The following is a 25,110-nucleotide window of genomic DNA, read 5'->3' on the forward strand; positions in this document are numbered from 1 at the left end:
CCTGGATCCAAGTCACAAAATTCAAAAATTTCAAGGCAACGCAATTCTCAATTTGCTACAAATTCAAGGTACTGAATACGAACCGTGCACTTTATATATTAAATGAGATTCTACTAGTTCCAGTAATCCAAGTAAAGTCTCGCGCAATAAAAGGCGCGAGTAACTCGTTAAACGTGTGACAGGTTCGGAAATAAATTTATACTCCTATACCTGATCGATGATTAACGATTTCACGACAACTTTCGTAGTCACGTTTAATTAATAATATGTCGCTTCTCAAATTAAACACGTTAACTGTTCGCGTTACGCTTACGAGGACGTAGAGCAGCAGCCGAGCTTTCGTCAATGCCGGCCGGCGACTTCAATCGAACTGCGAGGGTTGCTCGACGGTGGCGCCTCCGCCGAAAACCGACAGACGCTGTTTGCGTCACAACGGTCGCCCCCGTCTTCGATCGGCCGCCATGTTTTTCGACGCGCAATACTAACCCCGTGAAAACATACTCCTCCCTGGCCGATACGATTGGACACAATTCTATATACATTTTTCCGGTTTCGGCTGCCACGTTTAATACCACCGTTAATGAGCGCAAAATTTAAACGTGGTGCGCCGTATACGTCTCAATTTGTATAGCCATGTTAGTTGCATTGTCTTTTTCAACTTTGATCTCTTAGCACTCATCTGAGGTATCCGTTTACCTGGTACTTAATTATGTCTTAGGGGTCAAGGAAAACTTAATAAGGACACGTATAAATGTATGAATGTTTATTAACAACGATAATACTTAAAAAGAACAGTGGCTACATGACGATTAGTCGAATGTCTGTATTTAAGTACTGCCTGCTACTGCCTGCAGTGCCGCTTCGAGTATATTACCGTCTTTTGTATGTTATTGGAGTCTGGTGTAAAGATGAAATACTATGTGACTAACACTGCAGATAATATAGTAGGGGCTCTGTGGTATGTTATAAATTAACGTTACGTCGTGGGTTAAATCTACAAGCACCGTCTGTCCTTAAAATACTGACAGTCACTCGTTAACGGCCAGTCTAAGTACATACGCACTGTAAATATATATGTATATAAAATAAATTGTATTTAAATATCTGTATGAAAAAAACTTAAAAAATCTCAATCATTCTTCTGTGCCCTTAGATTCATCTATACTCATATACTAGCATAATTTGCGGATACCTTCAATGTATATTAATATGATTGTCCCCATTAGAAGCTACAATCTCAGCCTAAGCTTTCATTTAATTTGAGATTCGCATCGAACGACTTTTCCCGTTTTATGCGACGCTCAAAGAAAAAAAGAAAAGCAGAAATAATTTGTAGGACAAAAAATAACAAAGCGCGCTAGGAGCGCTATCATATTTTTCTCCCTACAAAATTCCCGTATCTGTGCGTTTCTCCCTCAATTTCGCTGCCGAAATCATCCGCGTTTCACCGAATATATTGAACGATCTTGCTATTGAACTTTTTTTCTACAAAATAAAATAATAGACTCGCTCTTTAAATGGTCGACAAGGGACAAGCTTTTTAACAAAATAAAATGTCAAAAAAGTGAAGTCCAGTTAAGATTTGATGGCCGATCAGAAAATCTTACTATACCTAATCGTTTAGTATAATACGTTTATCTACTACTTTTAAGGCAGTCGTTCCAGGATCAAATCTGTTGTTGTAACTACCTCTCCTAGAATAAGAATAAAAAAAGAAAGCGTATTCGTGCGACGCGGTCGTTCGCACCGTGACAATAGATTTTACATTCAATAATTCGAGGTTGCGTTGACCAGCGATTGCCACGTCTTTTCGATAGGAGCAAAAACGTTGATGACTATCAGGGCCACTGCGAAGCAAACTATCACTACGAAGTAAACCCCGAAGACGAGCTTCCTCATTCCCGAATACTGCGAAAGAGAAAATAATATTTTTCAATCCATAAATTATTCCAAATGAAGACCTTCACTTTACTAGCCATCACGTATACTTGCTAAATACTTACAGGAGCGTCTCCCCTGACATCAGGATGCGACATAGATCCTCGAGCGTGGATGTCTTTCATTGGGAAGGAGTTCACCCTCTTATTGGCCTGTCTGTCCGACGAGCACCCAGCGAACTGTAAGGGACTCGTGACATTAGCATTGAACCGACGCCTCATTAGTAAGACTGGATTTTAGTATATAGATAAAGTCATTATCGTTATGTCTTCTGTCGCGCACAATACTCGCGTACTTCAACCGCCATTATTAATATTCAGCTGTTACTGAGTTGTTCGCTATAATAATATTCTAATAATTTGCTTACCGTGAGGAATAGATGAGTGCACACGTGGAAGACCACATATGCTACCAGAATCCACTCAACCCACTCTGGTAGTTTAGCTTTGTTCAATCGAACGGCAAAGAAGATGGCGATTACTGTAAATGTAAAAATAATTTTTTTTAACCCTATAATTTAATACTAAATATCAGGGTATTCAAGTATTTCCGTACTTCCGCAAATGTGAGCAGCATTACCCACGAACCAATGGGCCCAATTGAAGAGTGGTCTACGGGCTGTACCAGGATGGGGTCTTAATGCGGCCATGAATGGCTGCACGAAGCATAGTATCGTTGTGACCAATCCAAGAGAAGCGTGAATAGTTGCTGAACTCCACTCGCCAATCTCCACGAAGATAATAACGAATGCTATTATCGTCATCGACCAGGTCAGAATCATGAAGAATCTATGCCACTTTGAGAAAAACAAGGAAAAGGAAATTCCAGCGTCAGCCGTACTATATCATAGAAAGAACTTTTAGCGTGTTTACGTGAACTCTCAGTACCCTCTTTGAGCTCGGTATAAGGTAAATGCTGGAGCTGCAGAGTTATTATCGTTTGAGAAAGAATAAGTACTGGCGATACGTATGCACATAGATCCAGGTACTATAGTTACGTTGGTAGATAATCCGGTAAGTGTAGTATAGACATAGTGTATTCTTGGCAGAGCACCTAGCACTCCTTAGGTACTTTACCAAGTTCGAATTTTCTCCAAGACGTTTGCACTCACGAACAGGACGGCCAGGAGTCAAACGTGAAGATCTTAAAAGGCGAACGAAAGTCTTTATATAGTGCTTGGTCTATACTGTATATAGATATATGTACGCGAAAAATTATCAAAAATTGTTGAAAGTAACCGAAAATTATTTTTTTTTAATCTTAAACCAAGCTTACAAGTGTTCAAGTAGATTCCTTGCACTTTAGCGTTCAGTGTGTAGTGCCTGTCCTCTTACATATAGCTGTTATATCACAACGGATCCTCTAACCAGTTAGCGACAGAAAATGCCAATATATATTATCACCTAAGTAAGTCCCTGAGTTGTCTGATCTTGAGTTCGTTAGCCTTAGATGTCTAGAGTCCCTTATATCCTCCATCGAAGCTGATCGCAAGGGAGATTGTCTACTTACAGCGAACCATTGATCCTTTCCACATAATTGGGAGTTAACCCAGGTCTGCTTGTAGTAGCGAGCCAAGAGAATTCCTATGGAGGCTGTACCGATCCAGGAGGCAAGCATAAGTGCACCGTGAACTCGGATCAGAACGTCACTGGTGGCTCCAAAACCACTGACGTCAGATAAGAGTTTTGCTTCAGGGGAAGCAGAATAGGCGACGTCATGGAAACCCACTCCATTGGCTGAAGTATTAAAAAGCGAACGAGTTAAAGCACTGTAAAGAGTAGGTAGGTAAAAAAGATTTCTTTCGAGGTTTTTCTTTTTCCTTGAAACCAGTTTCAGGTTTTCCGGAAGTCTCTCAAGTCGCATCCCGACCGTCACCGCGTCATTCACTTTGCTGATGTCATATAACATAAAAGACAACAGCCACGCAAATGTGGCCTCTTTACCATGTACGTTTTGATGACCGACCGAAATCACCTTTGATTGGTTTGAACCATTAAGCCTATTGCACTTACTTGACGCACTTCTTCCAGCCGCTACCAGCAGATTGTATGGAGTGTTCACTAGATCATATTCGCGACCTTGTACCACTGTCATCTTATCTCGCCAGAATTTACATCCTATGATTCCATCCTGTGTGAAACTTGACTCCAATCGAACGGCATCTTCCGGCTAGAAAGTATATGGCGTATCGATGAGATTCGCACGGAATGTAAAACCTAAGCGTGTGAGCTTCAGGACGACAGTCAGTGCTTCCTGACGTAAATCATACGAATACGAACCGTGGAACGTCTGGAGTTCGTTTTCCCACTATTCCAGGACATGTGCAATCCAATTTTACCGGCAGTATCGACACACTCGACAACACTGTCTTCGCCCTATATGTTATATGACAAAAAAGCAAATAATAATTACCAGCGTGAAATTAGTTATAATTACTCTGGTAGCAGCAATCGAATTTAAATAATTAAAAGGGATGCCCCCACTGTTTATATCCGTATTTAACGAGTACCTCCTAACGGGCAAGCTAGTTGGTAAATAAACGTATCTCTTATACAGAATCCAAATTAAAGAATAAATATTCGTTATGCTTGAGCAGAGCTTAACACGATGAATATTCACTCAAACCGTGATAGGTATACAGTATTTCATAAATAGATCCATGGTTAATCCATACTTAAATCATAACCACAAATTACCATTTTACGGTCATCTGACAGTCCCACTGCAACGTACTTGCTTCCCTGCGCTTGCAATTCAAAAAGGTAACGCTCCCCGCGCACTAAGACAGTGACAATGGCATCGCAATTCTTCTCCTCCACGCATCCGTCCGGTGCACCAAAACAGTTTTTCGTTGTTCCGCAACCATCGTAAAGTGGATTCTCCGCGACATTCACCTGAAAGCCATAGAAAAACATTACGGCAAAAAGTTCAACGATTGTCCCGACACTCGGGAGACGCGACAAACGTGGAATTCTATTGCGCCGAGAACCGAGCTATGACTAAGAGCCTGAATAGTGACACTTTCGGATGTTCCCAACCAGACGATAGTATCGCTCACGTCCTACGCGTTCATCGGCGTAACGAATTTTAATTGCACCCTAGTGCTTTCAGTACTATTAATCTAATCTCAAATAAAGCAAGGAACGGATACTCGATTTTCGTTTTACCACAGAAGGAAGTTTGACGACCTCCCATCGACTTGGACACGCGTCGCTGATCATCCTTTACGGTACACCAACCGCGCTCCAGAGTTACACTCGGTAACAATGTTTTGTTATGCTATTTCTTTATATACGACTTTTTTTACTTTTTTCTTCTTTCTTAAGAAATCCATAAAACTCATACTGTTCCGCGTGATAGATTCGTATCGTGGCGAGAGAATCATCGCCACTTCCGTTTCGACGTTTTCCGATTTCCGCTTTCTCTGTATATTTCTTTCTCTATTTTCTCACTCCTATCCCGCGTCGTCTCCTCCTCGATCTTTCCTTCCTAGGCTATCCTGCAACTGCAATCGGTTTAAGTGGCATTTTCACTCAAACGCTCACAACTTTCTTTCAAGAGATGTCCAGCTACGGACAGACCCACGTGTTCGTCTTTGGTCACGTTACTCCTAGTATAGGTATTTGTTACGGCGTCGACGTTATTACGACGGAAAGTACATTCGCTATGGAAATAAAGTACACATTCTGTTTCCGTGTTATGATTCGTACGATTACATCTACCTCTTTCCGTATATGCAATTCATACAAGAGACCATGTTTCAGCTTTCATTTTATTCACACAGTGACGTGGGTTCATGGTAAATTAGAACTTCTTGTCATTCACTCTTAAGTAGCAAAAAATATTCTGTGAATATTTTTTTATCGCCAACGTAACCTGTTGTCTATTTGGACGAACTTAATGTAATATAGTGATACGCCTGCAAATGCAAATTAAGGGCAACGGCTGACACGTATATAGCTGAAAAGAATTTTCGTTTTTGTCGAATTGCGCCAGACTCGTTACTCAAATATCACATTTTCTATGATTCATGAGAGTAACTCAGATCGTCGTGTGATGTATTGCGCGTTTTTGGTAGCCTCGTTTTATTTATTATGAAATATTTACGTACCGTCGTTTTTACCGTTGGACTGTAATACGGTGGTGTACTTGTTCTGGGTGTGGTCGTCGGTGTTGGTGCAGTCAAAATATCAATACTTCTTTTGAGCACTGTAATTCTAGGTGATTCCACGCCAACCCAATAGGTACTGTAATCCTGAGCGAAGGTAGAACTGAAAAGAATGCAATAAACCTCATATATAATAGTACTTGAGTACCGGATACCGTAATAAGCATTACCGAATTAACAAAATAACAAAAAAAAAAAAAATGAAAAATAGTATTTATTAGCCACTGATAATAAATAATATTTAATAATGACATAAAATCTTTCTTTGAGTAGTCAAATTATTTAATTAAATTTATTATAAGACTAGCGATTGATTGTTACTTGAATATAATTGTTCCTTCGTAATATGGAGGGGCTTCCCAATCGAATTCAAGATTCTGCTTCTTTCTCTTATCAATGTGAGTCACGCCGTTCTGAAAATTATAAAAGAAAATTATTTTACCTATATTACTTTTAAGGTTTATTAAGTACCTACTGATATTCGTTCGTTTATTATATACGAATTAATTATTATTTTCTTCCTTGTTTTAATGTGTGCGATAGAACTTTTTTTTCCCATCAACTCACCTTTACCCCATCAAGGCATTCCATATGTCGGGCACTTTCAGGAAGATTCGCAAACTCCCCAACATACTCCCCTGTCTCCAGATCCCTGGCAAGGATCATGAAGCCTTCATAAGCCAACCCCTGGGGGCTACCCAGGATCAGTCGAACTCTACCCTGTCCAGCAGCTGGCAAAACCTGATACGGAGGCGTCGAAGTTTGCGCAACCGTACCCGGATGACGAGGCATCAAGGTTGAACATATCCCGTTAGGCGCACCATCAGGAAGACCAAGAACACTTCCCAAGCACAGAACAAGAAGAATAACCGTGGGAATCATTCCTAAAAAAAAATTAATAAATCCAATAAATACAAAAAAAAATTAATACACGAATATAAATATAAAAAATATTATCTAGGCTAAGAACATCAAACTATAAACATCATTCGCACGTTCGGGTTCTTATCAATTGCCCGGCTGATAATATTCTCGATTCGTAATTCTTTTTCAGAGAATTCACATTCCTGAATAACAAACTTCCGGCGACGTCAGTTCCCCGAAAAATCAGCTTCTCGTATTTCAACGAACCTAGTCACTGGAAAATGTGAATTTTCGAAAAAAGACTAAAAAAATCTTGATCATTCGAAAAAAACCGATACGACCTCCATCCTTAATCGGGCTTATACAAATTTATATTAAAATTCATTAAATAGTATAAAAATCGTTATTGATGAGTTATATAATAATTATGCAATTATTTCAAATATTTCCACAATTATATTTTTACCAACGCTAAACGTCACAATTTTTACTTCAACACCTATCATAACCCACTGTCTATCAACGGGCCTTGATATTTCTCGAACAGGATAGTATAATTACGACCCATGTTAACCGCGGCGTTTATGGCGGTTCATGTATAAAAACTAAATAGGTTAAGGTAACAGAATTAAACACTTAAATATCGTTATCGAACTCTTATATACCACCTAGCTATTACGTTTTCATAGAAAACAAAGAAATACGTCTATTCGTATAGCATAACGAATACCTCAACTCCATTGCCACGAAACAGTTACCCTCCTATAAAAACGTATTGTAATCATTTTCTAGCCCATGTAAAAACTATTTTACGAAGCGAAAACGAATTCCTACTCTGATGAGAAAAGTCGACTATCTCGGATATTAATGTAACATTTCCAACGATTGTGCGCTTTCCGCCAGGATACAGCACAGTATCTACTGAGCAACTAGGTAAAATGTTAATTCGGCTTTCTGCAATTATGCACTTTCCTCCGTAACGTAACATGAACATAACACAGTATAGAACGTTTCCTCGCTTCCACGAAACGATTATGCATTTTCCTTGCAGCCATCATGAAACCGGTCGAAACTTAATAAACTTGTGGAATATAAAAGTATATGTATACAACACGTCATATTAAAATTTATGCGAATTCTGACCTTGGTCAAATTCACACAGTCAATTCAGGGTCGTTTCTATTCTTATATCTGTCCTGTTTCTTTATTTTCTTTCCGTTCTTTCCTGTTTGTTTCTTTCGTTTCTTTCCGTTCCCTGTTAATACCTGAGTAACGCTTAAAGAATTCGAGAACGTTCCCAGTACGTAGGTACTAGCCTTCAAAGACAAAAGTTAACACCATATCGAGCAGTCACAGGCATAAGAAAACAGACGATTAGTCACGTGGCGGTTAAAAGGAAAAAAAAACCAGCTGGGTTTAACCGATAAATAAGACAATCGCGCAAGTGCGTGCGTCCTTCTTAAAAAATCTGCTTCGATCAGATATCCCAAGAAAATTACAAAAGGTATATTGAATCATCTTTTAAGTCGTCAGCGTTAAAAATGTTTATGATATTATGAAACCATAGATCCTCGTTGATTCAACGTATAATAATTATTAACCTGACCATTGTAAAGTTAAACGAGAAAAAAGAAGTTAACTACAAGGAATAAATCCATTAACACAAAAAATTGTGACACCCCGTAGTGACGCCGTGTAACGAGCGTCTAAATTCGTATATCATTTGCATACGTATTCGTATGTATCATATACGTGCAGATCCCTGCATTACCGACGGGCCCCATATAAATCTCTGTAAACAAGTGTAGACGGCGCACGATGTAAAATGTACCTTTTTTTTTTTAAATATTTTCATAATTGTCGCTTCAACCGTGTCCAGAGATAAATTGTGAACTTACGAGGACACCCGGTACACTCGTTAGCACGTAATGCACGCGAAGACTCGAAGCCGGAGAAAAAGTTTGGTAATTTGTCTGGCACTGAGTAAGCTCACCTACTGGCACGCTCGTCGCGTAAATTCTCTAATGTATTCCTTTCACGAGGTATACGATATATACAGCTACTAGGAAATATTTCCAGTGCGATATATATCCGTTCAGCTATGTTTCCAATGCTTGCCGATAGATTGCATCCTCGATGGCGTCGCCAATTCACCAATTACGTAAGTGAGAATAAATTGGGAAGCTCACTGGACTCAGGAATTTCTTATGAAATCACAGCCTCGTACCTATAGGAACACTAGCAAATGTAATGTGAAAGTAAATTCTAGCGTAACGAAACGCGCGTGGGTTTATTTTCTACGTCCTACGTTCATCAAATACTGATGCGTTATGTACGAATGAGCCTTGCATACGTTGCACTCTCAGTACTTGATCACACGGTCGTCCACCCGTGATCTTCGTGCTTAAGATTTTACTAGCTATGGAAATTGGCTCAATGTCTTTTGAGGGTTTAAAGTAATTTAATTGGTTACGATACGAAATACAATATCCGTGATGGGGATAATGAGATACTGTATAAGAATTCTGGCGGGAACATGATATTCGTTTGAATTATGGTGGGAAAAAAATACAAATTTTATTTTTAACGATAGCAGTGATAATGACAATTGCAATTTTGAAAAGTTATCATTGATTTTTATAGTAATGAATATATTGTACTTTCAAGATTTATTACTGGATTGTATATTATAAGAATTTCAATTGTTAATCAATAAAAAAATATATTTTACGAAAACAATATAAAATTCTCTTTTTTAACCTTTTTCGATATCTCTATTTTCAAATGTTACAGCTTTCGTTATTTATTGGCTGTTGTTAGTTTTTTTAATTATTAATAACTTTTCGAGCTGAATGCGACGTGATGCATTATACGTTGAAATTTTATCGGTTTGTGAAATTATACGAATTTTCTTTTTTTTTTCAGTTCCTACAGCGGAACCATGCTCGTTTTCTTTTTATTCGGTAAACAAATATTCTGTGCCCGTTGGTTTTATATTTTACAAAAATAGAAAAATAAAAGGGGGAGAGAGGAATTTGATTTTCAGGTGGTTTAAACGTAAACTCGTATACATATCGAATTTTATCTGCATCCGGCAGCATGAAAAATTCTCGTTATTACGTTGTTCAGAGTCAGATACAAAAATAATATGCAATTTTATCAGCGAAATTTTGTATATATAGGTGTCTGGTAGAAAAAATTAAAGGAAAGTTCCTGGTAGCCCATACGTTACAAAACTTTCCAATAGATTAGTATAACGTGTATTTTATTATATATTACATATATATATATATATATATATATATGTATGTATTTCTACCAACCATTTATTCGCTCGTTCAATGAGCAACTAACAGCTGCATAAAAAGTCATGAAATATAAAAAACAAAATTTAGTTCTAACCAATACAAATTTGACTTACTGATAACAACAATTAAGTCATGGATTGTTCAAAAAATGTAGTCCAAATTATAAATTAAATTAAATAATTAACATTATCACGTTAAATAACGACCAAGAAAAAAGAAGATAACAGTTATCGAATATTTTTCACTGAAAGATGTCGCACTAAAAGATCTATATCAGCAAACATTTAATATTCAGTATCCACGATGACATAATACCACAGCCTAGTTTTGCATATAAAAAGATGGTCCCATTAAAATTGATGAACCTGATAGGAGAATATAAATAGACTATATTATCAATAATGTAATCCAGTCTCTACTATATGAAGTCCATGCCTTTTGATTCAAGTCAAAAAAATATATTGATTAATTTGCTTCCGAAACTTAACAATTTCTTGCAAACAAGCGCCAATAAAATCAGACAAGCCACCTGTATATTCCTACCTCTATATTCCTACCTGTAACAGCACTCTAATGGAAGTAAAATTCCGACCTTGTTCTTCTCAAGGCTCGAACCTTGCGGCTGAGGCGAACGTTCAATATAACCATAGTTCCAAAGGAACGCCGTTACCTCGTGCGCGATTCATAATCCAGATTTCTAGTAGCGATCGACTTTCATTTATTAGCCTTCTAACAAATCCCCTATATCCAAAGAACACGCTAGGATCTACAAGACAAAGAATATAAAGAGCTTAACGTGATAACGAAAGGGAAGTGGCACCAAAATTTAAACTGAATTTCACTGGAAAGTTGAAGAAAAATTCATAAAAAGTGAATATCTGAACGTAATTACAATAAAAATCAAATTTTAAAACGTTCCATACACATCTACACAGCAATAAGTAATAAATATGTCAAAAACAGCTGTTTAAATTTGCAAAGACGGCATAAAAATAGATTAACAAAGTCAAGTCAATTAGCTAATTTGTCACATTGAAATTTCTTCTCATAAATTTATAATTAACACTAATGATTATAACAGCCTCAGTGTAGATACAAGCCACTTACTAACCGGTAACAATTTTCGTCAAAGTCATTTTCATAAATTGTAATCAAGTAAATTGAAGTACAATATTTGCTCGCATTCGAACCCAGAATACTTGCTGCTAAAGTGATACGCCGAATAAACCATATACACGGTACAAACGCTCTCCTCATTTTATTTTACTCTATTTCTCTTCCTGTCACATTATGCTACTTTGCATGACTCCCAAACAGTCCGATCGTAATTTCTACCACGCTGCGGTACGATGAAAAATCATCGAATACCTAGACGTGCCAGTGCCAACTATACACGTATCTACTCTGTATCCATATAGAAACGATTACTTCCAGTAGAAATGACCATACATAACCAGACAGCATGGAGGCCCCCATACTAGAAGGTAGGTAGGAACTTTAACGTTGTGAAATAGTCCAGTAGGGTTTGTGTCGAGTTATTTCTCTTACTGAGTGCAAGCTGGACTATTGAAAGGGTAAGATATATCGAGTACTAGTATTTACCGTTACTAAATACTAGTATCAATGGTACTAGTATTGGCATTAAGTAATTGTGTGTTAATTTCGTTGCCTTTCGGTTTTAAATCGATCGCATGATCAAAGAAAAAAAAAACTTTCAAGCTATTTAAAATAGAAGATCGATCACTGCTATAACCGGTTAGTCGTTACTATGCTTTTTTATCAAAGTATAATTCAAATTGGGCTATAGAAAATCACTACGAGTTCTTTTCTTTACGTTAGGTGGAATACAAATGAGATATTACTCACACGCGATATGGCTTTCAGTTTTCTATGACTTACTTGGGACTATAGTGACTTTAGGATATTCCATGAATCGACTGTACTTTTATCCTGTTGAATGCTTGACAGGGAATTGCATTGCTTATATATGGAACGTGGGGTTTGATAACGTCTTGCGAATAATTTTATGGTACAATAAGGCATACGGAGAATGTAGAGAGATATAATTCGAGAGATTATACGGACTGCTATCGTTTATGGTAAACTTCGAGTCCCTTCGAAATATTTTCAACGAAATCGTCGCGTCGTTTGTTATTTGTAGAAAAACTCGACTCGACGTAAGAGCCAAAAAGGATTTTCCGGCTCGTAAAGACTTTCGACGAATTTACAGTACTTGATGGTGAAACGAGTAACGATAAAAATAGACGTGGAGAGAGGTAAGAGAAAATACGGGACATCGAAGGTAATAATCTTTTCTGAAAATGTACTTGAGTTACATACGCAAAAGAGGAGAAAAGAATAAAAATTCGAGGAAGAGATAAATGAAAAAAAAATTAAATTCCCAAGTCCTCGCGATGCTGGCGAATGGACCAGTAAAAGTTACTGTGTACCATATTGTATATATGTGTATATATATGTATATATACATATATATGTATAAGGACATTTTTATCTATTACCGTTTTGCGCATGCGCAGAGTCACTCTTATTTACTTTTTTCAAGCTAGTACAGTCACATAGGAAAATCTAAATAAAACATACATCGTGATCAAGGACTCATTGTAGTTCAATGCTCTATTGCCAAATTTAATGTATCTCGCATGTAAAACAAATCATTTCTGATAGTCCTAACTCTGTATCGAGTTGACAACACGATAACTTAAAATAGAAAAAAAAAATTTTAAACATCATACGTTATATATCAATCAAATGCTCTTAAGGCTCAAAAAACAGATACCATACCGTTTCTTCAAAACAAAAAAGTTTCTCAAAAATAAAAAGTACTTGAGATGCCTGAATACTGAATTTAATGCTCCACCCTGCGAGGGTGCAAACCATCCCCATTATAAATACAGCCCGTATCTCCCGATAGAAGGAGGTACTTCCGGTTCTGGATGGAGTCAAAATATTTTTGAAATTTAAGGCACTTAAGATACTTCATACCAAATTGAAAAGCTATGCCTCATGGTATAAGCAAATGATCAACCTTGTGCAAGATTTCCGCTGTACGTAGCAGTTACTGCTGTATTTAATACAATTATTACCATTGTTATCATATTAAGCACCATATTAAATATGATGGTCAGGTCTGTGAAATTTTAAGGACTACGGGTTGGCTCTGATTTATTGATTTAATTGTGACAAATCGTCCAATACAATACTGTTTTTGGGTTACCGTATCAATAATTCGTAATTTTGCTTATTAAAAAATCGCTTCCAATTCAATATAAAAAATTTTCAAAGGAATTATATGATACGTAAAGTTGTTGCTCGAATATCGCTATAGAACGTCGTGAGATTGATATTTCGAAATTGGAATTTTGCGAAATTCACGATTTTGACAAAACATTGAAATACTGGTGCAGAATGCCATAATTGTGTAATGTACAAATACTATTGACGCGTCGACAAATATTCGCACGAGTTACTCAAGCGCAGTGGTGCTCATTGTACAGTTACGTGTATAGCTACAAAATTTAATGGCAATCATAAACAAAGTCATCAATGAAATTCCTTTTTTTAATCGTTGTGAAAATCAGCCAAGTCATTGATTTCGTTCTGGGAAGGAAAACAAAAAGTATTGTAATAACGTTAAAAGCTCTTATCCTGTCTCATTCGTGCATTGTTCGAAGAAACGAGTACAAGGCTTCCACTTACAATTAGAGTGTTTATATTGAATACATGTATTTACGTAGGTAAAACATAATTTTAGCGAATTTGTGTGAAAGCACATAAATACAATTTATATGAAAGTCAGTCCTTATAAAACAATTTACTTTAATTAATGTACAAATAAGATTGTCAGATTTTTGGTAAACAAAGATAGTAATTAAAATACATTGATTAGTATCAGGCACAGTAAATCCCAATCTGAATACTGACAATGATATTTAATTACATATAAAAATAATTTATTATGTTCCTACATTCAATCCTCTCTCTCTCTTCAAGGTCTCTCTCCTTGGTCACCCTGCCTAAAAAATACGATAGAAAACGATTTTTAAAAAATCCTATCTAATCTAATCGTGTTTTTGGTTCGTAAAACTCTATCATCACTTCAACTTGATGTAGATAGGACTGATAGAAAACGATTGAAATCGGCAATTAGTTTTATTGTTTCTTATCGAATTCTATTGTATTTTTTAAGCAGGGCATCTAACTTATGACTCTGATATAAAAATCTAACAGCATAATATTCAACTGATAAGAACTCGTTCGTCAATTTTGGCTGAAATCTTTGAAAAATGTTCAAAAGGATTTCAAATAAGAGTCTAGGGATTTACTGATTTGAAGTTGTGAAAGCCACCCTAATGACGTAGAATGATATATATATATATATATATATTGAGATCGATATATTTCTTGTCACACTAGACAACCTGAAAATATATCCACCTGGCGCGGCCTGGGTCATTGGCTGCCAGGGCTCTAGAGTAATAAATGTTAATATGTTGAGCGCCAGTTAGTTTTAAGAACTAACAAACTTTCTTCAAAATAATTATCGGCTAACCGAGCCATGAGACGATCGCAAGGTGGGTGATTGGACGACCCAAGGAAAAGAAATTGCAAAGCCAAAGACACAGTATTCGAAAAGAGAATATAGATTTATTAATTGGAGATACTTGCAACGTCGACAATCGTCGATTATAATATTCAATCCTTCAATATTAATTCCAGTCAATTCAGTATTTCAGTACTTTATTATATATCCAATCCAATAACCAAATTATTTCAGGTTCACAATATTTCAATTTCAATAGTTCCAAATTCACACAAATTTCAATGTAGAAGAGACAGACAAATGACGAAGGCGAGACTCCTCGAGGGCTGAATTCCTCGCTATTCAATTGACGAAATAGAAGATAGCATTAGGCGATGCCTATTTTACCGGCTCACTTGTTGCTTGACCACGTGGTCCGTTGTTGGCGCTCGACTGGCAAATCAATATTCCGGCGCATGCGCGTTCAGCCCTCCAGTGTCTTTGTCAAACTACCGGGCCAACCATAGGTTGTCTCTTTGTCGCCCTCGCGCGATACATTATATGAGTAAGCAATAGACTCGATAGTTCAACGATTATTATTGACATATAATAAATTAAATTGCAGGTACCTTTATTTATGGTACCTTACGTTACCATAAATAACACAAATGACATAATTCCTATTTCGACAATTATACCTTACTCGTAAGTTTGTTCCTACGAGCGCTCGAGGAGTTTCAGGTGAGCGGTGACATCGAGGGGAAAGATAAAATTATTTTCCTGTCACAATATATTCTTGAGCAAGAGTTATTCTTATTATTTTTAACTAGTACTAAAGTACAGCCAATGGAGGACATTGAAATATTCGAATCAAAATCTGGAATGTGAGTCTGCTGAGAGGAGTGGAACGATCGAAGTTCTTTTCTACAAATGTTTGGTAACTTAGCTACCATGGTTACGCTTTTGCACCGTGACACACATAGTAAGGTTTATATTTCTGACATCCCATGAAACATGCGTAAAACGATTTAGCTTGGAAAAAAAATTATTTCTGTATCCTATATGCAAATACGTACTTGAATTAAAATCAATACACTAACTATAGTCACGATTGCTGTAAGTTTTTATTTAAAAAAAAAATTAATTATAATATTTATTTAAATTAAATTATTATGTATTAGAGCGGATAAGATGTATAATGACGAGTATAATATAATATATTATATAACAAGCGATCGAATCGCACTCAAGATTCATAAGCTCGTCTGAGCTTCAAGCATCTTTTATATAAAAAAAAAACTTCTCGATTAGCTCTTGACTTGATGCATTTCGCCTATAAATTACCCCGAAATGAATAATTCATCGTTTAAAATTGACTCAATTTTACATCAATACAATACAAGGCTTGTTTCCTTCTGTACAATGATAAACTGTCCTGTTAGTATCGTTAGTAAATATTAAAAGGATGTCTTAAGAACAACTTCAAGACATCATTTGGTCTGAAAGTTCTTGAAGTCATATTTCAGACGGTCTTTCGACAGATATGCTAGCAGGATAAGGACACGTGTGCAAATCAATTAGTAAATAGTTCACGAACAGTTAAAAAGTCAAGCAAATCAACTGCGCTGCTCACATTTGTAGTATAGCGTATACTTACGAATATCCATGTTGCAAGAACGATCAGCCAATGAAATCTCCAGGTAGAACTTCAATGACCTATTTTACAGTATATGTGTACGATCCCCGTGCTCGCTCGAGGAACTCGGTCGGTAAATCAGGACACGTTTAGAATCGACGACACCAGACGGATTGAAAGTCAAATCAAAATCTGTCGATTCAGCAATTGCGTTTAAACCTCAATAGTTACCGCAAGCGTGGGTGCACTGTGTTTAATTGACAATTATATACGGGACACCACCACAATATTATTTATAAATATTATTAGAACGTATAATAATATTAATTATACATATAGATATAATAAAGATATAAACACTGTAGGATGAAATAAGACGCAGGATTGTTTTAGTTCTGTTCCACAGATTTCGTTTGAATGATAATTTTCATATGTTACTATGTTGTTGTTGAACCGATTCACAATTTACCAGACTCACATCACTTGCTTGTAGAACGCGGTTCTTGCTGTACCCATAATTATTGTAAATTATTGAACTTTTAAGAATTCTAACCAAAGAAACAGGTTTAACCAAATTTTAGTGACAAACGTTTGTTAGGTTAAGTTTTGTGTGCTGACGTTATCTCGCTTGAAACACTTGTTGATTCAGGGCGAGCATATTCCTGGACAGGACGACAAGAACCACACCTTACCAGAGACTGTATGGGACGCGGATTGAGTTGAAAGGCCCTCGCTAGTGAGACCAGCTCAGGGCCGTACAACGTGACGGCAGGAATTCTTTCAGTAGTTTATAACATGTCATAAAATGTATCTGTGAAGTATTTGGCTGAAGATTTTTGAGGTCGATCGTAATCAAGAAAACAATGAAATACCTTGATGAAGTAGAACAGCTTATATAATTCGCAGTAACATTCCCAATATCTTTCATGACATTACTGTCGTTTCTAGGAAATATTCAATTATACTGATAGAATAATGCAGATTCTAGACGAAGTAGAAATAAAAAAAAATATTTTAACGTCAACTGTTGCCGTGAGTTTCTCAGACCCTTGTCAAATTTTTACGTTACATTAAGGATTGATTAATTGTGATCAATATCGCATTACGGATTATTTCGACTGGAAACTACTTTCCTTCGACTACAATTTCTACTTTCTAACAGATCCCAAAACGTCAATTGCCTTTCTCCGGTATGATATACGATTAATTATAGTCTACTACCTAGACATGTTTTGTCTACTTGAAGTTAAGCACAGGTGATCGGTATGTTTTGTATACGAAATGTTAACGTACTTACGTGTTGTTGAAAATTGTTTTTTCTGAACGTGTCCCGATAACTGCATTTAACTTACACCAGTTGTATTTTTCACTCTTCGAACGTATCGTGCCCTCTCTGAAGACGTTCCTGAGAATTCGTAAGGAGTAGGATTAACGGCATGATCTCGCAAATGGGGGTATGTACCGTTTGTCGTTTGGCATGATTTTATCGACGCGTCCATTACACTGCACGTGTCCCATAGCCGCCGCATACCACCTAGAGATAGGAAAAGACTGAATATCTGTAGGTAAACTTTGTACCTAGAAACTAAGGGCTTTAGGACCCCAGTACTCGGCACGAACTCAATGGTAATATCACAGGTGACGTTATCGACATTCGTCTAAAGTATACACATACATCGGGGTAACCACAAAAGCAATTATATTACATGACTCATCTAATTGTACCTTTTTTTTAAATTTATAAGCCATTCCTTACGATTATTTTGTCTTGCGATGTCTTAATAGATCAGTATTTCTTTGATAAAATTTTTGCACGGATGATACTTTACCAACATTTGTTAAATGTATTGTCTGCAAAATAATGTTTTTATATTTAATCACTTTCTTCTTCATATTATTCACAGGCACTTTTCATTCCCTACCAATATAAATATTCAACGAATTCAAAACCCCAAAAAAGTCGGATTAAAAAAAAATAAACACGAATACAATTTTTATAACGATTTTCAATCATTTTCGCAATAATTCCTGCATATTGATATAATGTTGATGATCTTCGCGCATATACAGGTATCGTTGAGTCGCATGCGCCATAGTCTACGAACACGTATCTTCAAATTGTACAGTAACGTCAAATCCGCGGTAGAAGATTGTGCGAATTGCATAGAGTTTCCCACGACCCTTAAGTGTGCAATACAAATGACATCCATTCGAATATACAATTAATTATACTTCAGCTTCCTCTTCTTTCGGAAAGTAACAGTACTCATTCTTTGCTGTAGACGTCCCCGCCTAAGATGTCCTTGTTTGCCTGTTGCGTTCGCCGGGTGAGTCATTATTCGTTTTAAGCGAAAAATAAATTAAATAACAATAATTGTTTTCACAGTGGCGATGACGCAATTACGATAATACATAAACGACTCAAGTTTATACACGTGTTATAAGATCGTCACGTTATCTTATACTTACGCCGCATTTTTAATACATGACTATATTTTCTCAACTTGCTTAACATATAATCCACGTAGAATAGCAATGTTCCATTTGAAATAAAGCTGAACCATCATTGTAAAGATAACAAATCGCAATGGATCATTAAAATGGAGAATTTTTTACTGATAAGAATTTGGCATTAAACACACAAAGTCATAAAAGTCTTATTGAAAAATATAGCAATGCAAGTAAAGGAAGGAAGTGTAAAATTTGTAATGCATTATTCATAAAAATTATCACTGCGTCGTATTGAACAAAAATCTATATTATTTTTTAAAAATCTTTTAGAAAAAAATGTGTCTTCGTACAGCTACAAAAAACCGATGAATTTTTATCGATATAATTATGATAAAATTATTTTTTATATACTTTTTGTCGGTTATATGCCCTTCTATAATGAGTAAGACGATAACGTCAATAATTCTGTAGAATTATTTATTCGATCCCAATAATTAATTAATTCTATTATACGTGGGAATTCACTTCGATGCCTGTATATACGCGCGTATAGCACGACACTCCTCAGAGATTGATAAATATAATAAAACTGTCATACAATAATTTTGCGAATAACAGACTATGACTTTAATATTACAAAAGAGTTTTCCATCTATTATTAACCTGTATAAATATCACATGCGAACAAGTTGAAAAGTAATTGCGCAACGAGTTGAGCTTCACGTTTGCGTCATCTGATCTCGACATATAATTTCCTTTTAACGATCGAAATTTAACGAGAAATTAAAAACAGAAAGAGACTCTTGGTAATTGCTTTTCGAGAATAGCAAAAAGCCTTAATGCGATTGGAAAATTAATGAAGAAAAGTACTTCTCTTCGTTTGAAATACATACAGAGAAATACGTTCTAACGGATATTTTAAACAGCAGTAAAGCGGGTTTTCATAGAACAGTAAGCGACCTTAATTAGACGCCAAATTCCAATGCGCCCCTGTCGACGATGTGGCAAAATCGGTAAACATAAAAAATGAAGTTCACACCGTTGCGAGGCGAGCCGACCAAGTACACAAGGATGGAAGATCTGGTTCGCTAGGGCGAATGAATACATTTTCCGCTACTTAACGGATTTCATGCCCAAGCATCAAAGCGTTGACGTCCTTGCTCTAATCAGCAAAGATATTAATAAACTCGACGCGCTGGTATTTCGCGAATTTGTGCAGTGTCTTGTTACGTATTAAAACAAAATTGCCTCGGTACGTTCGTTCGTTGTCTCAAACTGTATAAAAATAATGACTTTGGCAACGTTACGAATTATTAGCAATGCGCGCGTCCAAGGAAACGATTTATTGTCACGAAGGAAAAGTATGTAGATTCCACTGGATTTTTCATATTTTCGAAATATCATGAAACGTTTTTAAAATTTTTGTTAAACTGTTGCGATTTATTGTACAAGTTGTCTTTTTTTAATATAGCACAACGAATCCATTAAAAACCATAACAGTTCTTCTTTGTCTTTCAGAGGAATAGGCGATCGGAAGAGGTGACCCTGCAGGAAATGATGGAGGCCCCTGAGATCTCTTGGGAAAATACACTTGGTGCCCCAGGTGGTGTGCCGTTTGACCACGAGACTAAAGAACTTCTCAAAAAATGTCTAGATGTCTCACAGCCTTTACCAACGACCTCATTAGAAATTATCAAGAGAAGCGAATCGTTTCCTCTTAAGTTTCCGATCAATACCGTACGATGTGCAGCACTCAAAGACAGAGGAATCAGCGAAGACGTTCTGGATGTACATAATTTTTTTTTTAACAAACTTTCAACATCTTAAATAATTCCTTATACAATTTTCATAATCATTACAGCTTAATGCCAATTCCGTATATCCATTAATTCACGAGGCAATGTTACCCCTGATCGCTGGTTGGTTAAAATACAAAAGAGAATATGGCAGCGCGGTTGAGAAAGCAATGTACAAGGATATGGGATTGATACATCTGATTCAACGTCTTCTTGAAAAAAGGGCTGCATGTTTTTACGGTGCTGAGGACCGTTATAAATTAATAGACAATAAGACCGGTGTACAGGGATGGGAAAGTGTGGGTACGGATCATGAAACAGAGCCACTGGTAAATATTAAGATAATAAAAATTAAAAAAGAAATTTCCATTTAGATGTATAGTTAGAAGTTGAATTGAAAATTTTTTTCAGCTCTTGGCCAAGTGCTTGTCTTACGACGAGATCAAACTATCTGCCATGATGATTGTTTCGTCACATACGGAATTCATAAATGATGGTTCGCGCGACAACAGAGGAATCGTTACCGATGACCCTGACTCTGTTCAACCCAGAGGAGTCATTATGGGCGTCGTGGGAACCAGGTAAACAGGAACTTCCGTTAAAATAATTTTTATATGAATTGCATAAGTCTTATGTTTTATGCCATTACGGCAATCCATATGCTTTTATCAGATAGTCGTTTGTTTCTGTTGTGCAGGTTTGAACGAGCAGGTGTCATGGAGTCACAGGACATTCTTGTGACGCATTTACAAAATAATATGGATAATGGGTGGGTTTGAATCGTTTGGTTGTAATCACTGTTTCTTGTTAAAGGATAATTTCAAATTTATTTTTTGCGATGATTATAACAGATATGGACCAGGCATTGAAGGAACGTCGGAAGAGAAACGTGGTCTGCGTGTTGTCTGGGCTCGTTTCTATGGAGAAGAATATCTGCCACTTTATGAACAAGTCGTTAAGCGTGTCAAATCAAAAGATAACCGAAGATATCTACCTCTTACTGGCCACAGTATCTTTGATATTGAGAATTACATGAAGAGGACACTTTTATCGGTAGAGATGATACTACTTGAAGCGAATACTAGAGCGGAGAAACAAAATACTACAGCTTTTTTGCACGTTGTGGGACTCGGCCTGGGTTAGCATTAGAGAAGTAGATTGCTGAAAATAGTTTAATAATTTGAATGCATAGAATTTCGTGTATTAAGTCGAATATATTTGTCATAGTTTTCAATTGCTTTGACAGGAGTCTGGAGAATCATTCAGGATCAAGAAATGTACTTCCTGAAGACTTTCGAAATCGCTATAAGGAAAATGAATAAAAAGTTAAAGTACGTGTCAGATATAATGTTCGCGTACTTTAGGCAACAAAAATGCGGAGATGCAGGAAATGGAGATTATCTGGGGGGTATGTAGTATTTATAATTAATAGAAAAGCATATGCTATGACATTTTTCTTCTGTTTACTAGATATAAAAATTCATTTTGCGCTAAGAGAACCACACAGTAGGCTCTTGCGACCAGCTGACTCGAACAAATTACTGGTGGTGACTTACGCCTGGGACGGAAACGCATTGCCAGGTTCATATTGCTAATTAATTACATATGAGAAAATAGCCACATGTCTTCTATTTAATTTCTCTTTCAGGAAATGAATTCTGGGATGGTTTCTTGGCTGCAAGTGGAGATCCAGCCGCTGCTTGCAGTACTCAAATAACGGAATTACACACTGCGAAAATAAATCCACGTACAGCTGGTTCCAGTTTGCACGTGGCATCTCCTGAACACGGCATCTTACATATAGCAGATTACGCGAGATTACACCTTGCTTAGGTATATGTCAATATAATTTACAATTAAATGTTACAGAAATCTAGTCCGCACTGTCTCGATATAATGAATTCTTCAAATTTATATTTAGGACAGGATTGGCCCGCTGGGCACAGGTCAACGAAGACCATCAAGATCACCTCGAAGTCAAAGAAGTCGCAGCGCCGATGTAGATTGTTTAAAAAAGTACACTGAGCGACGAGTAGAGGAAAGAAGGCACACAGAAGCTGGTGAAACCAGATTAGATCCTTCGCGATGGATACCACAGCCAAAGAATATTTCACGCATCAATCCTACAGCCAGAAAACAGACAGATTCGGAAAATCATCGTCAGAACGAAGTAGGAATTTCCAGATTAGAAACTTCCAGGTGGTTACCGGCAATACCAAAAAAAGTATGTCCTGAACAAGAAAGATATAAGATGCCAAGTGGTCCAGAGAATTACGAGTATCGCTCACCGAGACTACAGCACTCTACAGGTAGATGTCATAGCACAGATGTGACGCTTTTTCAGAAGAGCAGATGCATAGAAGAGAGAAGACACACCGATTGCACTGGTGACAGAAGGGCTGTACCTTTAAGATGGATGGCTTTGTCGCAAAGTACTTTACGCAGCAATGCCCCCCAGCGAAAGAACGAAGGAAGCAGTGATGAGATTACGAAAAATTCTACCACCAGGTGGATTACCTTTGCGAAGAATCCATCGCCATGTCCTATATCTCGTAGAAATCTCGAGAGAAAATCCTCCATCGGAGATACTTCGAGAGGAGATCAAGTGAGCAGAAATGAAGTAAAGAAGGACACTTCGAAATGGCAGCCTTTAAGAAAGTTCGCGTCTTTGACAACTTCGCAGCTGAACTCGGTCGGTAATTCGAGTAACTGTACCAGCAATCAACAACAGTATCGACAGAGTCAGGATAAGATTGGAAACTTGAGTCGCTCTCCCATGAAGGAAATTCGAGAGAATGACATAATTAAATCTACAGAACAATCTCAACGTAATCTCAGTCAACGTATGAGGGATCTTTACGACTTTAAAACAGAAAATGAATGGCCCAAAAGAATAACATCTTCGCACGATCACAATTGGATCAGTAAGAGCAGCAGTGAGGAAGACAAAGGCTATGTCCCGCGAAGAAGAAATAGTCAGGATTTAGAATTTAATGATAGAACTAAAAACTCTAAAGGTCCTCGTGCTCGTCAACCAGGAACTTCTCACGATGACGACGATAATAACATCCACGAACTTCGTAATATTAAGGCACCTAACACCAGTGATGTTTTTAGGCACGATCAGGAAGAACGACTAAGGAAATTCCAAGACAGGATTCGCTTCAGTGAAGATCTAGGAACCGAAAAGCTCAAGATGCGTGATAGAAGGACCTACTCCGACGACTATGACGAGAGAAATCATCGCAAGATGACTGATGTCGAATCCTTAAAATGGGGTTCTTATAAAAACGGCGCTGCTGATTCACGCGAAGCTTATTTGCATAAAGATGACAAGAGAAATTCCGATGCTAGTTATAAATCTCGTGAATCTCGAGATTCATGTGTCAGCTATGCGGAGATCGACTTTTCCAAGAGGAATTCTCGCACCAGTGACCATAGCTATGCAAGTATCAATTACACGGCTAGTAAAAGAGGGAGCGTCGAGTGTAAAACTATAAGGCAAGTTGATCTTCCACCAAGAAGAGCCTTTAGTCAGGGTGAGGACAGACCTGCTACTCCGGTTCCACCAGTGGAAATGAATGATGCATGTTCTTCTGTCAAGACCTCTTCTCCTAGACAAAAAAGGGATAGCACTAGGTACAAGGTTTACCTTACATAGATCAAAATAGTTCACAAGTTATCAATACTTTGTTATCATCAAACTACTCACGTTTCTTCTTCTTTTCCCTTTTTTATGTTTTTCTTTCATTGCATCTCTTTGGTGAAGTACGTGATACTCTTTATTATAGGATTTTTGACTGGATTTGGAATAGTATAAGAAATATTTCTTTATTATAGGAATGTTGTGACTGATGGATTTTAAGTGATTTTATATTGAATATGGAATTACGTATTTCATTCATCAAATTATTTCATAATTTTATGAAAGTTTATAGCACCATACCATTCGTGTACATACAAGTACTTGAATGTTGTGTTACATGACTGTGACTGTATAATGGCAGAGTCCGATGAACTGGATGACTTCTATTTAAGCATTATATCTACAGCAAGATATTCTTGGATTTAATCTGTTTCATGTAACGAATTTGACTGGACCAATGAATGTAAATTAAATTTTGTAAAAAACATTAATTCACTGTTTGTAATGAAGCTGTACGGCTCATCATAATTATGAAGTGTCGATATGTTATATTATCAAAGAATTCTTCTCGGTTTTAGTGATACATAATTAATTACTTATGAATTTGTCAACAACAATGTGAAAGCCTATTGTGAAATTACTAGGATTTTAACAGTTGATTAAGAGTACCTATGGAATCAAAAATAAATATGTCGTAACAATGTTATTAACAATTGTACAGTTCCCAATTCATTATTATCAATTGAATATTTCTAAATATTTT

The 25,110-nt window shown here is 36.8% G+C and overlaps 3 protein-coding genes across 8 annotated transcripts; 2 read left to right on the plus strand and 1 right to left on the minus strand.

Moving 5' to 3' along the window:
• Positions 1-748: 748 nt before the first annotated feature.
• Positions 749-17,888, minus strand: LOC107269109 (putative ferric-chelate reductase 1 homolog). 4 transcript variants are annotated; one of them, XM_025086371.1, is made up of 12 exons: positions 7,805-7,979; positions 6,674-6,990; positions 6,428-6,519; positions 6,050-6,209; positions 4,635-4,832; positions 4,218-4,313; positions 3,951-4,107; positions 3,448-3,674; positions 2,494-2,734; positions 2,306-2,418; positions 2,004-2,117; positions 749-1,908 (listed from the first exon to the last, which is right to left on the minus strand). In XM_025086371.1, the coding sequence occupies exons 1-12, from the start codon at positions 7,962-7,964 to the stop codon at positions 1,768-1,770; spliced, it is 2,016 nt and encodes a 671-aa protein (XP_024942139.1). In that variant the 5' UTR covers positions 7,965-7,979; the 3' UTR covers positions 749-1,767. The 4 variants fall into 4 exon arrangements, with proteins under 4 accessions (XP_024942139.1, XP_015598085.1, XP_015598086.1 ...); XM_015742599.2 differs by lacking the exon at positions 7,805-7,979 and adding an exon at positions 17,752-17,888 and having other exon boundaries at positions 1,598-1,908; XM_015742600.2 differs by lacking the exon at positions 7,805-7,979 and adding an exon at positions 16,476-17,179 and having other exon boundaries at positions 1,598-1,908.
• LOC107269110 lies at positions 17,784-22,758 on the plus strand. Of its 3 annotated transcripts, none has more exons than XM_015742605.2 (10): positions 17,784-17,908; positions 20,424-20,693; positions 20,767-21,030; positions 21,113-21,282; positions 21,399-21,470; positions 21,553-21,839; positions 21,948-22,109; positions 22,172-22,282; positions 22,350-22,534; positions 22,623-22,758. In XM_015742605.2, exons 1-9 carry the CDS (start codon positions 17,891-17,893, stop codon positions 22,532-22,534), a joined length of 1,539 nt encoding a protein of 512 aa, XP_015598091.1. In that variant the 5' UTR covers positions 17,784-17,890; the 3' UTR covers positions 22,623-22,758. The 3 variants fall into 3 exon arrangements, with proteins under 3 accessions (XP_015598091.1, XP_015598090.1, XP_024942140.1); XM_015742604.2 differs by lacking the exon at positions 17,784-17,908 and adding an exon at positions 18,160-18,781; XM_025086372.1 differs by lacking the exon at positions 17,784-17,908 and adding an exon at positions 20,033-20,266.
• On the plus strand, positions 22,623-25,054 carry LOC107269115 (the record flags this gene model as incomplete). Its single annotated transcript, XM_015742618.2, has 2 exons — positions 22,623-24,340; positions 24,542-25,054. Coding segments are annotated over 2 exons (1,743 nt in total), but the record flags the coding sequence as incomplete, so codon positions are not given.
• Between the last annotated feature and the right edge of the window lie 56 nt (positions 25,055-25,110).

The sequence above is a fragment of the Cephus cinctus genome, unplaced genomic scaffold (assembly GCF_000341935.2).
Source record: "Cephus cinctus unplaced genomic scaffold, Ccin1 Ccin1_scaffold0606, whole genome shotgun sequence".
Lineage (NCBI taxonomy): Eukaryota > Metazoa > Arthropoda > Insecta > Hymenoptera > Cephidae > Cephus > Cephus cinctus.